Source organism: Monodelphis domestica, chromosome 7 (genome assembly GCF_027887165.1).
Source record: "Monodelphis domestica isolate mMonDom1 chromosome 7, mMonDom1.pri, whole genome shotgun sequence".
In the NCBI taxonomy this organism is placed as follows: domain Eukaryota; kingdom Metazoa; phylum Chordata; class Mammalia; order Didelphimorphia; family Didelphidae; genus Monodelphis; species Monodelphis domestica.
Window position 1 is genome coordinate 147,514,585 of NC_077233.1, and position 15,294 is coordinate 147,529,878.

The window sequence follows — 15,294 nt, forward strand, 5'->3', positions numbered from 1 at the left end:
TTTCCATATTTGCTATATTTTATTTTGAAAAAACAAGAAAAATAAAGTGATAAAAGTATACATACTTCAATTTGCACTCAGTTTATTGTTGTTGTTTTTTTAATTGTATGTATCTTTCTGTTTCAAGTGTGTCTCTTGTAAACAGCACATTGCTGGATTCTAGTTTCTATTCCATTTTGCTATAATCTATTCTGTATTATGGGTCACCTCATTCCATTCACATTCAGTTATAATTAGTGTGCATTTCCCTATGTGTGGAGTGGACTCGGGAGGTGGGGATTGAAAAGATGCTGTTAGAAGAGGGGGGAAGAAAGAGTGAGAGAGACAGAGATAGAGACAGAGACAGAGAGAGTGACCACTGTCTGGAGAGACCTCTCAGAAGCAGTGTCCACTGATGTTCAAATTCAATCAGAATTTAAAGAGGGATCCAACACAATACCTCCTCTTTTCCACTATCTGAGTGTGACACAATGCTTTTGTATGTCATATTTCTTTATCTTATTCTATCCTCCTTAAGTTTTCCCAATGCTTTCAAGACTATGGGAACATTCCTCAAGTTTGCAATTTCTCAGTAGAGTCAAAATTTATACCTGGCCAAGATCTTTCAGGCTGAAACATTTAGGACATAAGTCAAGATTATAATTTGTAAGTTTCAAGATTTCTCTCATGAGAATTAGGACACCCAACATCTTTCCCATGAGAACCAAAATTATCTTTTCATCACATTAGAAAAGATTAAAGATCTATATTTGTGTGTATTTATACATTTATTATATATACTTATGTATATATATGTATGTAAGTGTGTGTGTAGATATATGAATGAAGGTTGGGGAGGGGAATTTCTCTACTCTTCAAAAGGATAGATTGGTATTTCCCTAGTGAAGGGCACCTAACTTTCACTAATTTTCTATAGGAAGTTGCCAATCTATGATGACTAATACTAATCAATGTATGCTGGGGAATAATGCACAATTTCATCCCATTCTTCATCCCATTTTCTTGTTTCTTCCTTTCTGTTCTCGTCCTGTCCTTTCTCAAAAGCATATTTTGTTTCTAACTCCCCTAAATGATCCTCTCTTTTATTATCCCCCACTTTCTTTAATCCCTTTCCCCTACTCTTCCCCTATTGGCTAAATTATATTTCAATACACAACTGATGTCTATATATATTCTTCACTCTTTGAGCCAATTCTGATGAGAGTGATGTTTAAACACTGCCATTTCCCCTCCACTGTGTAATCTCATCATTGTGTGCCTCTTTTATGAGAAAATTTTCCCCATTCCACCTCTGCCTTCTCCCAATGCATCCCTCTTTCTCATGACTTCAGTTTTTGGGGGAGATCATTCCAACATAGTTAACTCACAGCCACCCCTTTGTCTATGTAAATTCCATTTAACTGCTCTAACCATAATAAAGTTCTTAGGAGTTACACACATCTTCTCTAAATAATAGGAATGCAAATAGTTTAACTTTATTGTGTTCCTTACGATAACTCTTTTATGTTTACCTTTTTATATTGAATCTTCTAATTAAATGTCAAATCTTCTAATTAAGTTCTGGTCTTTTTATCAGAAATACTTAGAAGTCCTTTTTTATTATATAATCTACCCACAAAGCATTATATTCAATTTTGCTGTGTAGATCATTCTTGGATGTGATCCTAGTTCCTTTGCCTACAAGAACATCATATTCTAAGTCAGTACTGGCAAAGGTTTTTAAGTTCATGTGCCCAAACTGCAACTTCAAGGTGTCTGAGCCTTACTGCGGAGAGCAGAGGGAAGAAGTGCCCACTTTGGGCAGCTGGACAGAGGCAGGGCATTCAAAAAATGTCCTTGGGCACTGGGAAGAGGGGGAATGCAAGCTAGGCATATGTGCCAATACTTTGCCAATGCAAGTCCTGTTCCTTTAAGGTGGAAGCCACTAAATCTTATGTGATTCCAACTCTGGCTCAACAATGTTTGAATTTTTTCTTTCTTGCTGCTTGAAATATTTTCTTTTACTTGAGAGCTCTGGAATTTGGCTATAATATTCTTGGGAGTTTTCATTTTGGGATCTTTTTTTAGAAGGTGATCAGTAAATTCTGTGGATTTCTATTTTATCCACTGGATCTAAGATACCAGGGAAGTTTTCTGTGATAATTTCTTAAAATATAACATGTACCCCCCTTTTTTATGGCTTTCAGGTAGTTCAATTTAAATGATCTTCCCTCAGTGTCTCATGGAGTCATTAACCTCTACTTGCCCAATTCTATTTTAAGAAATTATTTTCTTTGGTGAAAATTTTTTTTACCTATTTTTACCTATTTGGCCAATTCTGCTCTTTAAAAAGTTCTTTTCTTTAGTGAATTTTTGGGCTTCCTTTACTATTTGGCCAATTCTGTTAAGAGGTGTTATTTTCTTCAGTATTTTTTGTGCCTCTTTAATCAACCTGTTTCTTATCCCAATTTTTCTTCTACTGTTCATATCTCTGTTTTTAACTCTTCCAGGAATTCCTATTGGGCATGTGTACAATAATCATTTTTCTTTGAGACTTAAAAAAAAAAAAGACTTTTAAAGGTAAATATTTTCACATTGTCTTCTTCTGAGTTTTATGATTTGGTCTTCCCTGCCATTGAAATAGCTTATTATGGTTAAATTCTTCTTGTTGTTGTTTGCTCATTTTTCCAGTCTTTTTCTTGATTTTGAATTTTATGTTAAAGTTAGACTCTGCATACCTACAAGTGGGGAGTTACTGTCCTAAACTTCAGGCTTTTTCATGCTGCTGCTTTCAGAGCCAGTTTTGAGAATCTGGAAGATTTTGGCATTTCCAAGTAGGTAAGCTCCTGGGAGAGGTATAGTCATAATTCTCCTAGTCTGTAATGTGATCTTTACCTAAGAAGGACCTCTGATTCCCTGCAGCAATCCTTGCTCCTCTTTGCTTTGTAACTGTGACCATAGACCCTCTCCCTTATGACAGATCACCAGCAATACTCTCTACCTCAGAAACAAAACCCAGAACTACATATACCCAATAGAGTTGCCAATCAGCAGAGCTGTCCATGGTCAGCAAAGGCACCCAGTAATCTCTTTCTGTCTCATTGTCTGATGCCCTTACCCTCTGGGCCAAGAATTCTGGAAGCTATTTCTGTTGCAGCCAGTGCCAAAATTGTTACTTGTGTGGGCTCTGGACAATTCTCTACTCTGGTGTCAGAGACTTCTCCTACTAATCTCTTAAGTTTTCTTAGGCCAGAAAAATGTTTCACATGAAACTTTTGTTGGCTCTTCCACTCCAAAATTTGACTCAATGCATTATTTTAAAGTTGTTTAGAGGGGAATATTGGGAGAATTCAGTTGAATGACTGCCCCTAATTTATAGTTGTCTTGGTTCCATTCCTCATGTTCAGGCAACCAAAAAAAAAAAATCATGGTTTTCAGGGAGTCTAATAATTCTCTTTTCAATTCTTACTTTCTGTCAGATTCAAAACTAAGTATTGATTCCAGAAGAATAGTAAGGGGTAGGTAATTGGGCTTAAGTGACTTGCCCAGGGTCACACAGCTAGGAAATGTCTGGACCCAGGGCCTCCTGCCTTTAGGTCTGGCTCTCTATTAACTGAGCCACCCAACTGCCTTATATCTAATAATTCTTAAACTATCTTTCCTTGACTAGTTTTTAGGTCAGTTTTTGGTATCAGATATTTTATATTTCCTATTTTTTCAATATTTTGATTTTATTCTATTATTTCTTGTCTCATAGTCATTAATTTTGCTTGTTCTAATTTTCAGGGAGTTCATCTTATAGGTATGGCTTAGCACTTTCCTAAGCTATTTATTTTCTTTCCAATTCTTTCCTTGGGAATTTTAAATTTCATTTAAAAAATTCTTGCTTTATTTCTTAAGGTTATTCATGAAGTACTTGAAGAAAATCTGTCTTTTTCCTTTGGGGATTTTGCAGTTTATGAAGTTACTTTTTCCTACTTTTAAGGGAACAAGATTTGCAATAATTGTTTATAAAGATATTTTCTTTGATTTATTCAAGAAATACTTTTAAATAAATTATTGGATGTGTCTAACCTACATTTTTCTTTGAAACTTTCCTTGTAGATATTTTCAAGTCAATTTTCTTTCTCTCAATTTGTCTTGGGCTTCTCCAGCATCATAACAACTTTTTATGGTGAGATTCTTTTTTATTCTTATTCTTTTAATCTACTGCTTCACTGTGACTTTGTTAAGGCTAGGGTATGTATACTTCTGAGAGAGGAAAGTCTGGCCTACTTTTCTGTCCTCCTATGTCCTTCTACTGCTTTCACAACTCTGGTTGTGTATCTATTGGCTTTCACTATTCCCAAACTAATGTGATCTGGGACAGAGTACTCACCATCTTCCTAGTCTGAGCTCTCCAAGTTTCTGATCCAGGTTTCGGTCTGTTGGCTTGTCCTTGGATGAGAATTTTACTAATCTATTGCTAGTCAGCTACAATTAACCTCCTGAGAGACTGTCTCTCCTGAGTTACTGAACTGCAAGTTCTCTTTTAATCTAGTATTCCTACCTTGGTTATACCACTGAAAGCATGCATACTTGTTGGAATCTACAATTGAGTTCCCTCTCTGCTCCTGGGAACAGAGCCACACAACTACTGTTTGCTTCCAAACTTGTTCTTTGCTCCTGCTCTTCTGTACCACCCTATGTGTATATTGTTCCCTTAGTCTGACTCAGAACTGGATAATGGGCAACATCTCAGATGGCACCTATTCCTGCCTCCAGAACTGGTTCAGGGATTCACTATTATTATCTCTTCCTACTATAGTCTCAGATCTTAGTTTTGATGTACTGCAATGATTTGCATATGGTGTTGTGCTCCTAATCAGATCCTGTCCCCAGTGCCTATCCCTAGTGTCCACAAACCTTTAACTCTAAATCACTAAGGGCTGAAAAAATGACACAATGTGACAGAATTTGGTCTCGTGCATTTCCTAGAACTTTGTGAAAGAAATTTGGTGGGGGAGCTAGGCAATACTTCCACCATCATAACTGCACCTCTATAATATGGTACCAAGCCTTTCCATTTTGTCATCACTTTTTAATTCTTTCTGTTAATTTGTTCTACTTTGAGTCTTTTAACTTTGTTCTAATGTTTCATGTTTCATTCAATCAGCTGTTTGCTCCATTCTATTTTTCAAAAAGTTCACACTCATCAAGTTTTTTTCCTACCTTCTAAGTAGTTTGTTCATTTTTTTATGTCTTCATATTTAGTCCTTTAAAAAAAAATTGAGGGGGCAGCTGGGTAGCTCAGTGGATTGAGACTCAGGCCTAGAGACAAGAGGTCCTAGTTTCAAATCTGGCCTCAGATACTTCCCAGCTGTGTGACCCTGGGCAATCACTTAACCCCCATTGCCTAACCCTTACCACTCTTCTGCCTTGGAGCAATATTGACTCCAAGATGGAAGGTAAGGGTTTTATATATATATCTGTGTATATATATATATATATATATGTATTTAAAAATTGAGACTATCCTAAAAGCCAGGAGGAGTATTTGTAGCACAGATGAGTGAAGAGCTTGTGGAAAACAAATTATGATCTACACAAGGAGGAGACCAAAGGGAATGCTTATATATTAACTCATTTTACTCTATCAATGCTTTAGCTCTGAAAATACTTGGAGGCACAATTATACATGTTTTATTCATACTCTGTAGTGCTTTAGGATACCAAAAGTATATCTATTGAAAGTTAATTAGCAAAATTTCTGTATCTCATCTTAAAACGCCAATCCATTTCATCAAATGGCAATATCAAATATTAAAAGAAACAAATACAAACATGCACACAATTTTAGTTTTCAAAAAGGTCTATTTCATTATAAGTGGGTAGCAATTTAACAATTAAATGCATCTAAATAATGTATAAATGAGTGCACTACTGCAGCACTGGTGATTAGATAACCAATTTAACTAGAAACCAACTAACAAGTAATTGTCTAAATATTTAAAATACAGCTTTTGTTTGGATCATCCCTTATTTAGATCATCCTCTTGGAAAAAAAAAGTCGGCAGGTCACACTGGAAATATATTTTATGGCCAAATCTTCTGATATTCCTTCCTTAAAAGTTTCTTCAGATGTACTAAGTCTCCAACTCCAAGGCAAATTCAAGTTTGTGAACTTCAGCATTACATTAATGCTCTTTTCCATCTACCAAGGCAGACACACTGGGCCTCAGAGTCTGAGTGTGGCCCACACCAATTAAATTAGAATTACTAACTTTTGAGAAATAGAAGCAGTAGAATACACTATATAGTTGTAATACCAAAATGAAGGCAGGTCTAAGCTAGTTTTACAGAAGTATCAAGATCATCACATACTTTCTAATAAATTGAACTTCCAGATTCCAATCCATTAGTGTGCTGCTGGAAGGCTCCAGTCCTATAACCCTTTGCAGTCAATTTTTGTCAACTTTGACTTGGTACTAAGGTCATCTAGTAACTAGTAAACTGGCCTATGTAACCAAAAACAGATGACCTATAAATTGCAAGCCCACCAAAATCAAAGTCAATATTACAATCAGTTTATACATTCCCATTTGTAAGCAGATTTTTTTTTTACCATTTTTCTTTCCTATGTTTGGTGAAAAAGATAGTGTCAAATGTCAGCTTCAAACCCTGGCAAATCTGATCTTCAGTTGCAATTTCAGTTTCCAGAATTATCAGTATTCCATTGTGTGTCTGTGTGTATAAGTCAAATCATAGTCACATGTTTATATTTGGTCTCCAACTGCCTTTAACTGTGGCCCTATTAACTTTACTGATTTCTGTGCTAGGCAAACCAGAAGATGAGAATTCTGTTCCATTGAAGCATTTTGTTTTCACATTCAGAAATAAAATCCTTGGTTGAAAATGTCTCTGGAAATTTTGCCAACATCATCACATGAAGGAGGAATACATGTTGTCAGATGCTGCCATGACTGCTTGTAAAGTGACTTGTCAAAATTATAGGAGGGGGTGGCCTCGTGGTTAGTGCACTAGAGTTCTAGGCATAGCTGCTGAGGCTGGAGGGCAAAATAAAGGAGACATAATCATTCTCTCTGCTAACTGCCAGGAACTCACCACTCCTCATCATGGCCGCATCCTGATATGGTCCAACCAAAGTCATCTTTCAGTCACTCTGACCACCTTAAGAATTTGCCACTCAGCCACCCATCCTCTGCAAAGCTACCTTGGTGTCTGCCTTCTGGACGATAAGGAGGCACAGGTGAGGGAGGGAAGCAAAGACAGCCATTAGGCAGCAGTGAGAGCAGCCTGTGCTTGGAGTAGGTGGGAAATGGTGGGAATCCTAAGCCATTTCTTCCTATTATTTTCTTTCAAAAGGTTTAATTTCCTTTTTAAAAATGTCTTCCTTTATGTTTCCATTCACTGTTAGCTACTTTCTGGCCACATTGTTCCCTTTTCTGAGGAACTACTTGTGTTTGTCATGTACTCTTTTATTTTTTGTGCAGTTACTGCACTGTGCAGTTTGGATTTCCCTATCCCATTATGTTCTGTTTCTGTAGTTTAGTCAATTTGCAAATTGAATAACTTGCTTATGTTGTTTCTCCAGAAATTCCTTCTGCTCCTTTTTTGTTGATTATCTTCTTTTAAACTGATAAGTTCAGGTTTGCAAAGTATATTGTTTTAAAGGGTTGGAGCTTGAGATCCTTTGCTTTTTGGAATATGGTACTCCATTCTCTCCAGCAATTTCTTGTGCCTGGGGAATAATCTTATGCCATCCTTTTCTTTATACATTTCTCCTATTTTGGATTTGTTGTTAATAATGGAAATTCAATTTAACTGCTGTGAGTTGGAAATTAGAAGTTCAAGAGTCTTTTTTCTGAAGAAAAACTGGATTCTCAAAATTGGTGCTTTTGTTTTCTATATTCAGAAATTCTAGGAAGTTTTCTTGCATTATTTACTACAATGTGGTGTTTAATATTTTTTTTGTCACATTCTTTTGGGAGATCTTTGATACTTGTTATCCCATGTATGCTTTCTTCCAGGTTAAATCACTTTGGTGTGTTTTACAGTGCTGCCTTTTACTTCTTTTATGCCAGATTTTCCTCTACTTAAAAAAAAAATTGGTTCATTTTCCCTTCCTTAGAAAATTCTTAATTCTGGATTCAATTTTTCTAAATTGTTGAATATTTAAACTCTGCAACTAAAGCTCTAAATTCTGAACTCTACTTACTCCTGATTTTAAAATGCCTTACCAATATTATCTCATTATAACCTCACAATGAATCTGTGTCATGAGTGGTATTATTACCTCATTTTATATTTGAAGAAACTTAGGAAGATGTTAAATGATATACCCAAGATCATATAGCTAGTTAAATATTTGAGGTTAGATTTGAACTCAAATTTCCAGGTCTAGCATTCTATCCACTGAACTAATTTCTTCTTATTGATGTTTTATTCTGTCTTGAGAGTTTACAAGATTTTTCATTTCACCAGGCATTTGTTCATTTGCTTTTTAGGATTCAGTATTCATCCCTCCTTCTGGCTTAGGATGCTCTAAGTTGATTTGCCTATACTCTTAGCTTTTAGATAATTTTCAATATTTCATTCTTTTAAAAGCTTCTACCTCCCCTCATCCATCACTTTTTGAAGATTATAAGGCTGCCTCAGTCCCTATAGATCAGGGGATACAGGTTTTGCTGACCTGTCTTCCTACTATCAGTATACTCTGGCCGAACAGGATTTCCTCCCTCCCCTAATTCCTCTCTGGGCTCTCCTTTCCTTCCCCAATTGGACTGCATAATCATCTACTGATTTTTCTGGGATGGAGAAAAGTGAGAGTGTTCAGGAAAGAATTTCTGCAGTCTTAAGTGTTCCCTTACAGGACAGCTAGGTGGCTCAGTTGATTGAGAGCCAGGCCTAGAGATGGAAGGTTCTGGGTTCAAATCTATCCTCAGATACTTCCCAGCTGTGTGACCCAAGGTAAGTCACTTGACCCCCCATTGCCTAGCCCTTACCACTCTTCTGCCTTAGAACCAATATACAGTATTGATTGTAAAATGGAAGATAAAGGTTTAAAAAAGAAAAAAAGATGGAATGGGGCTTGAGCCAGAAGGTTTCACATTTTCAGCCCCTTCCTCCCATCCCCAAGTTGGGCAGTCGGTCCACCTTTTCTTTTAGCATGAGGGAACAAAAAGTATGTAGGTAGTCCTTGCAATGGAGGGTGTGGGGCTGGTGAGGGTTCCTAATGGACCTCCAGCACAAGCCTTCATGTTGGTTGGTTTGCCACAAGTCTGGCTGCTGGTAGGATAAAAGCACCAAGTTACTGCTTTAAGGACTAGAGAAGTATAATGCCAATTCATTTGTATCTTTACTTGATCAGGACCTTCTTTATCTTTTTTATACAACTATAATTGTTAGGTGCTTTGTACATAATTCCTTTTTGATGGGAGTATCAGGCAGTTAAAGGGATCCGGAGAAAGTGACCAATCCACTATCTTTCTCATTCAACAGTATTTCTTCACTGTAAAGTTTTCTTCTGTTTACTCAAGTCTAGCTTCACTTCTTAATTGGGATTCAAAATCAGAACCAAGTTCTATCCTCACCCACATTCTTAGATGAAGTGAATCGGCCAAGGCCCTCTGATGCAATAACACCACTGCCATTGTCCTGCTACAGTTTTCCATGAGACATTCTAGTTTTCATTCCTGCAACTCTGGCTTGGGATAAAGTTCCAAGCCTATAGAAAGGACCAAGCCGTCTTTAACCTCAACCCCTGGTTTGTTTCCTGTTGGCCCAACATGTATACCAATCTCTATTTCATTTGTCTCCTTTCTCTGTCACCTACTAGATTTCCACTTATCCTAAAGTGGCCCAGGCCAATCCTAACCTATTTTCATAGATCACTGTTTTAGACCTCAAGAGTCTTTTAATACAAAAGCTGCACAGGTGCATTTACCCTATTTAAATTCCTTAGGCAAGCACCAACCAAGAGATGTCTTTGTCCCCTCATGCAGATCTAACAAGCCATGCCTGATTGCTGGAGCTAGAGCTGGTTTCAGACATCCTAGGGAGCCCTGCAGCACATGCCTCGCATATACCTTTGCACTATGCTTCAACTCTTAAAGGTCAGTACTGAGATCCCACTGGCATCAAGAATGCTCTTGGGCTTTTGTGACATCTTCTTGTGTAGTCCTGGACTGGACAGACTAGTTTATTAGTTTTTTCTGGTTTTATTGAATTTGTAATGACATTGCCTTTAATCTTTTCTGGGAAATTTCTCAGAGAAGTTGGGTTTGGCTGAAATCTTTCACACTGCCATCTTTACAAGAAATTTAAATAAACTTTTCAACAATTCTATTCAAGTCAGTAATAACATTTGTAGTAATCTTTGTTACATCTGTCAAGTTATAAAATAGGAATGTTAAATCTCCCAATTTTTATTGCATTGTTCTTAAAATTTTCCAGTCAATGATCAGTCAGGAAATATTTATTGAATGCCTATAATGTGAAAGGCACAGTGCTAAAAGTGGTAAGGTTAAAAAAAAAAGGCAAAATAGTGCCTATAGTCAAGGAGTTTTTTTATTCTAATGAGGGAGACAACATGTACACAATAGCCTTGGAAGGAAAGACTAAGGCAATGAGAAAATGCCTAGCACTGAAGATAGAATTTGAGCCATGACCAGAAGGAAACCAAAGATTTCAAGACAGAATCGAGGAGGAAAATAAAGGCACAATGACAGGAAACAGAACATTGTGAGGAAGAGTATGGATGGAACATAGAGTAAGGGGGAATAATTTGTAAGACTAACAAGGTAAGAAGGAGCCAGGCTGTGAAAAGTTTTAAAATACCAAAAGTATTTTGTTTGTTTGATCCTAAAGAGTTTGTTTGATCCTAAAGGGAAAAAGGTGTTATTAGAGTTTATTACGGGAAGGGTAACTTGGTTAGACCATGCTTTAAGAGAATCAGTGGCATCTGTGAAGAATAGAATGGATCAAGGCTTGAAATAGGGCAGTGAAGAGTAGAGAGAAGGGTATGGATCCTGGAGATGTTATGGATCTAGAAATGAGAAGTTATGGCAACTGACTAGATATCATCTGAGGTGAGATTGAGGACTGGGTTTGTGAACCTAGGTGATTGAAGGAGGGTGATGTTCTTGACAGCAATAAGGAAGCTTGGAAGAGAGACGTTTGCTGATAGAAAAAGAAGAGAGAATGAGCATTTTGAGTATGAGATGCCTGTGGGACATTCAGTCTGAAAATGTGTACCAGAAAGTTTGTGATGTGGAACTGAAGGAAATAGGCTAGGTTTAGAATAAAGAGTAATCTGAATAGAGATAAAAATGAAATCCACAGGAATTTATAAGGTCACCAAGTGAGATAGTGTAGAATGAACATCTGAAGAGGGTCAGAACACAGCTTGGAAGGCACCCAGAGTTAGTGGGCTTGACATAGATGATGACCCAGCAAAGGAAACCAGGAAGTGGTCAAGAGAATCAGAGAGAGCTAGAACATAAGAAATTGGAGGGGAGAAAGTATCCAGAAGTGGTCAAATGTTAAACACAGATAGGTCAAGAAGGATTAGAATTGAGAAAAGGATATCACATTTAGTAAAATAAGAGATCATTGCTGACTTTGGGGAAAGAAGTTTCAGTTAAGTGAAGCAGTCATAAGCCCTACTAACAAAGAAGAGAGGAAGAGAAAGCACTAAATATAGACAGATTTTCCATGAAGTTCTGCTGAAAAGGAAAGGAGAGAGAATGATCTCTAAAAAGGACAGTGGAATGAAGTGAGGCTTGTTTATAGATGTGGGAAAATTTGAGTGGGCTTGTGAGCAACAGGGAAGGAATAAAGAGACAAGGAGAGACAAAAATGAAGCTGAATATCATCTAAGGCTGTGTCCTAGAGCCTATTCTCTTTTCTTTTCACTCTCCATTTTGGCAGTCTCATTAGATTCTATTAGTTCAATTATCATCTATTCAAATCAATATATCTCACCTAATTTCTTTCTTGAATGTGGCCATCAGTTGGCTATCTCCATCTAAATGTCCCTTTAACTTCTCACATTTGGGTACATTTGGGTCCTAATCATCTCCTACTGGAATCCTTTTAATTGGTCTCCTGGTTTCTGGATCTTCCCATCGATCATTCAAAAAGCTGCAAGAATAACATTCCTAAAATAAGTTTGATCATGTCACTTCCTTAGCCAAAACCTTTCAATGGTTTCAATGGTTTAATGGTTTCCTAATGCCTCTTATAACAAAAATACAAGTTCCCCAGCTTGGTATTTAAGGCCCTTCACAATCTGGTCCCAACTGGCCTTTCTAATCTTTTTTCAGATTATTTCCCTTCCAACAGTTTCCACCCAACTAGACGACTAGCTGTTTTACTTTTTATTTCTGTGATTTTGTTCAGACCATATGACATTAAAGCTCTCCTTCACCTTTGTTTATTAGAATCTTTATCTTTTCTCAAAGCTCAGTTTGGGTGCCAAAGCCTTTATCTCTGTGTTGTCCTTGATCATCCTCTGAATCTGGTGTTCTCCCTCTTCCCAAATTATCTTGTTTTCACATATTTATGTACACGGTGTATCTCCCAATGGAATAAAGGTTTTGTGAGTTTTTTTGTCTTAAAATCCCCATCACATTGTCTTACATATAGTAAGTACTCAGTAAATATTTACTGGATTGAATTGTACACACACAATTTCTCATGTACATAGGAAACATTACAGAACAACTATCAGAATTCCAAATTATTTTCCCATTACAAGTGAACTTCATTTGTATACTGGATTTCTGTGTATCATTATCAGCTCACCGTCTATAATGAAATATTAAGATGGGTGCTGACAGAAAAAGAAAAGACCTGTTGCAGACAAGAATAAAAATGCAGAAAACTTCTTTTAATCATATAAGGGGAAAATGGCATTTTTTTCTGTTAAAACATGAATATTCAAAATAAGTCACAAAATACAAATATTGTACTGAAATGGTAAAAGCTATACAGGACCAGAAACTGCACTTGGGTGAAATCCAAATGGAAGTGATCCACTATATAGACCCTTTACATTAATTCATGATAGTTCCTTGAATTTTAAGCTTTTAGTCATTTACTTAACAGACCTAATGAGTTATTGGTTCACTATGTCCACGATTCTGACAAGTATGTGTATACTTGATTCATTTCTTTATTTCCATATTTTAATGTTGATTTTCATGTTGAGGGAAGCAGGATACAACTATATTAGTAATATCTGGTCACTCCTAAGAGAAGCCTGAAGATAGACAGAAAAATACATAGGAAAGTTTTCCTTGAAAGGGAGATTTGGAGACTTTACAGTTCTCTTTGCATTGCTTTACATGGGAATTATCATTAGTCCTTTGAACTACAAAGACTTGGCCCATTCATAGTTTTTTCCTTATACATTCTTCAGAGTAAATAATGCCTGAGCTGTGAAGGTTGGATATTTATCTCATTTAGACTATTAGCAGTTTCACTATGTGAGTTTAGAATTTCAAATAATTTTCCTTACATTCTTAGTATTTAGAGGGTCACCACAGGGAGAATCATGTCAAGGTAAATGAGGTCTAACTGATTAACTTGATAACACTTGCTTTTGCATTTTAGGTATGAAGTGGGCTTTTTCATGTCTGGTACAGTTTGATTGTCGACTAAATCTTCTTCCACATCTACTGCATCTATAGGGCCTTTCTTCTTCATGAGTTTCTTGATGAAGCAAGAATTCTTCATCTCCTAAGAAGCTTTTCCCACATTCTTGACATTTAAGGAGTTTTTCCTTCACATGAATTACTTCATGGCGACTCCGATGCGAGTTCTGACGAAAGTTTTTTCCACACTGAGAGCATGTATAAGGTTTCTCTCCAGTGTGGATTCGTTCATGTTTATTAAGGTTTGTTTTATGATTGAAGCTTTTCCCACAATGAATACAATCATAAGGTTTTTCTCCAGTATGTGTTCTCTGATGGGAAATAAGGTAAGAGCTTTCAGTGAAGTGTTTCCCACACTGTGGACATGTATAGAATCTTCGTGTTCTTCGATTCTGAGAAAGTGCAAGAATACTTATGTCCACATATTTTGAAAGGTCCTCTAATGGGGTATCATTTTCAACAGTAATTAAAAGACTTCGTAATCTCTTTTCTTGTGGGATTGAAGTGTTTAGTCTTTTCCCTTCATGGCTATCTGGGTGTTTCTCGTAGTCTTTTGCCTGCTTAAAAATCTGGGAACCATCCCTTTCACAGTAACCAGATGACATTTCATGATGTTCTACATCCTCTGGTATTTCTGGCTGGTGATCATCTTCCTTATTCTCATTGCAATCTACTGTTGAGACAAAGATAGAATTCATATAATATATCCTCTTAAGCTTAGTGAAAAAATATAGGAGGAAACACCAAAATGTATGACCTAGGTTATTATTGACTTGAGGACCACAAATCAAGACCTCTATCAGAACTTGTGGAAAATTTGAGAGCTAAAAATAATATTAGCTTAATTTATGTAGCATTTTATTACTTAATTTTACTAAAAAACTTGAAAAAAAATTACCCTGATCAAGAGAGAAACTGAAAGAATTGATAAGTTTATTCTTCTTTATCTCATTTGTCACCATTTATTCAACAGCACACATTGACATCCGTGTTGTACATAGCATTATAAAAAGGAAAAATTAAAAATATAAGATCTTAGATATAATCACTGAAGCCTATTATTTCTGTCATTGTGAATGCTACTCTATAGTTTATTACTAGTTCCCATATTTCTTGAGAATAGGGTGGTTAAGGAATTCCTATAGGGAATCTTCTCATGTGTAAGAGTTAGTTGTAGGACTTCTGCCTGTTATTCCCTAAATTCTCCTAATATAAAACTTACCAAGGCAAAATAAAGAAATATGGCTAACACGTTGTTTGCTACAGTAGCAGACCAGGTGAATGTCATAGGTGTAACCAATTAAGACAGAAATTTTCACTTGTAGCTATTTAAATAGAAGGCCAAGGGAAATTCTGAAATGATATTCAGATCACAGTTTCTGCTAATGCCAAGGAATGGCTACATGTGCATAAAGTACGATATGGTTTCTTATACCACTTTCCAGGGCAAATAGAATTAATTAAAAGAATGAAATTGGGTTCAGATCTGGCTTCAGACACCTCCTAGCTGTGTGACTCTGGGTAAGTCATCTAACTCCAATGGTCATTAGACCATTTCTAATTCTAAGATAGAAGGCAAGGGCTTACAAGGGAAAAAATTAAAGAAATACTTTTAAGTTTTAAAAAAAGTATTAAGAAAGAATATTTCTGATCTACA

At 36.4% G+C, this 15,294-nt stretch overlaps 1 protein-coding gene and 1 pseudogene across 2 annotated transcripts in view; both read right to left on the reverse strand.

Annotated features, from left to right (window-relative positions):
* On the reverse strand, positions 1-7,255 carry LOC130455591 (voltage-dependent anion-selective channel protein 2-like; annotated as a pseudogene).
* ZNF200 (zinc finger protein 200) overlaps positions 5,813-15,294 on the reverse strand; it is a 23,435-nt gene continuing 13,953 nt past the window's right edge. For both annotated transcript variants that reach the window (XM_007499113.3, XM_003341686.3), the window contains exon 5: positions 5,813-14,310. In XM_007499113.3, the coding sequence (XP_007499175.1) occupies positions 13,565-14,310 (746 nt within the window). In that variant the 3' untranslated portion in view covers positions 5,813-13,564. The remainder of the gene's footprint in view (positions 14,311-15,294) is intronic.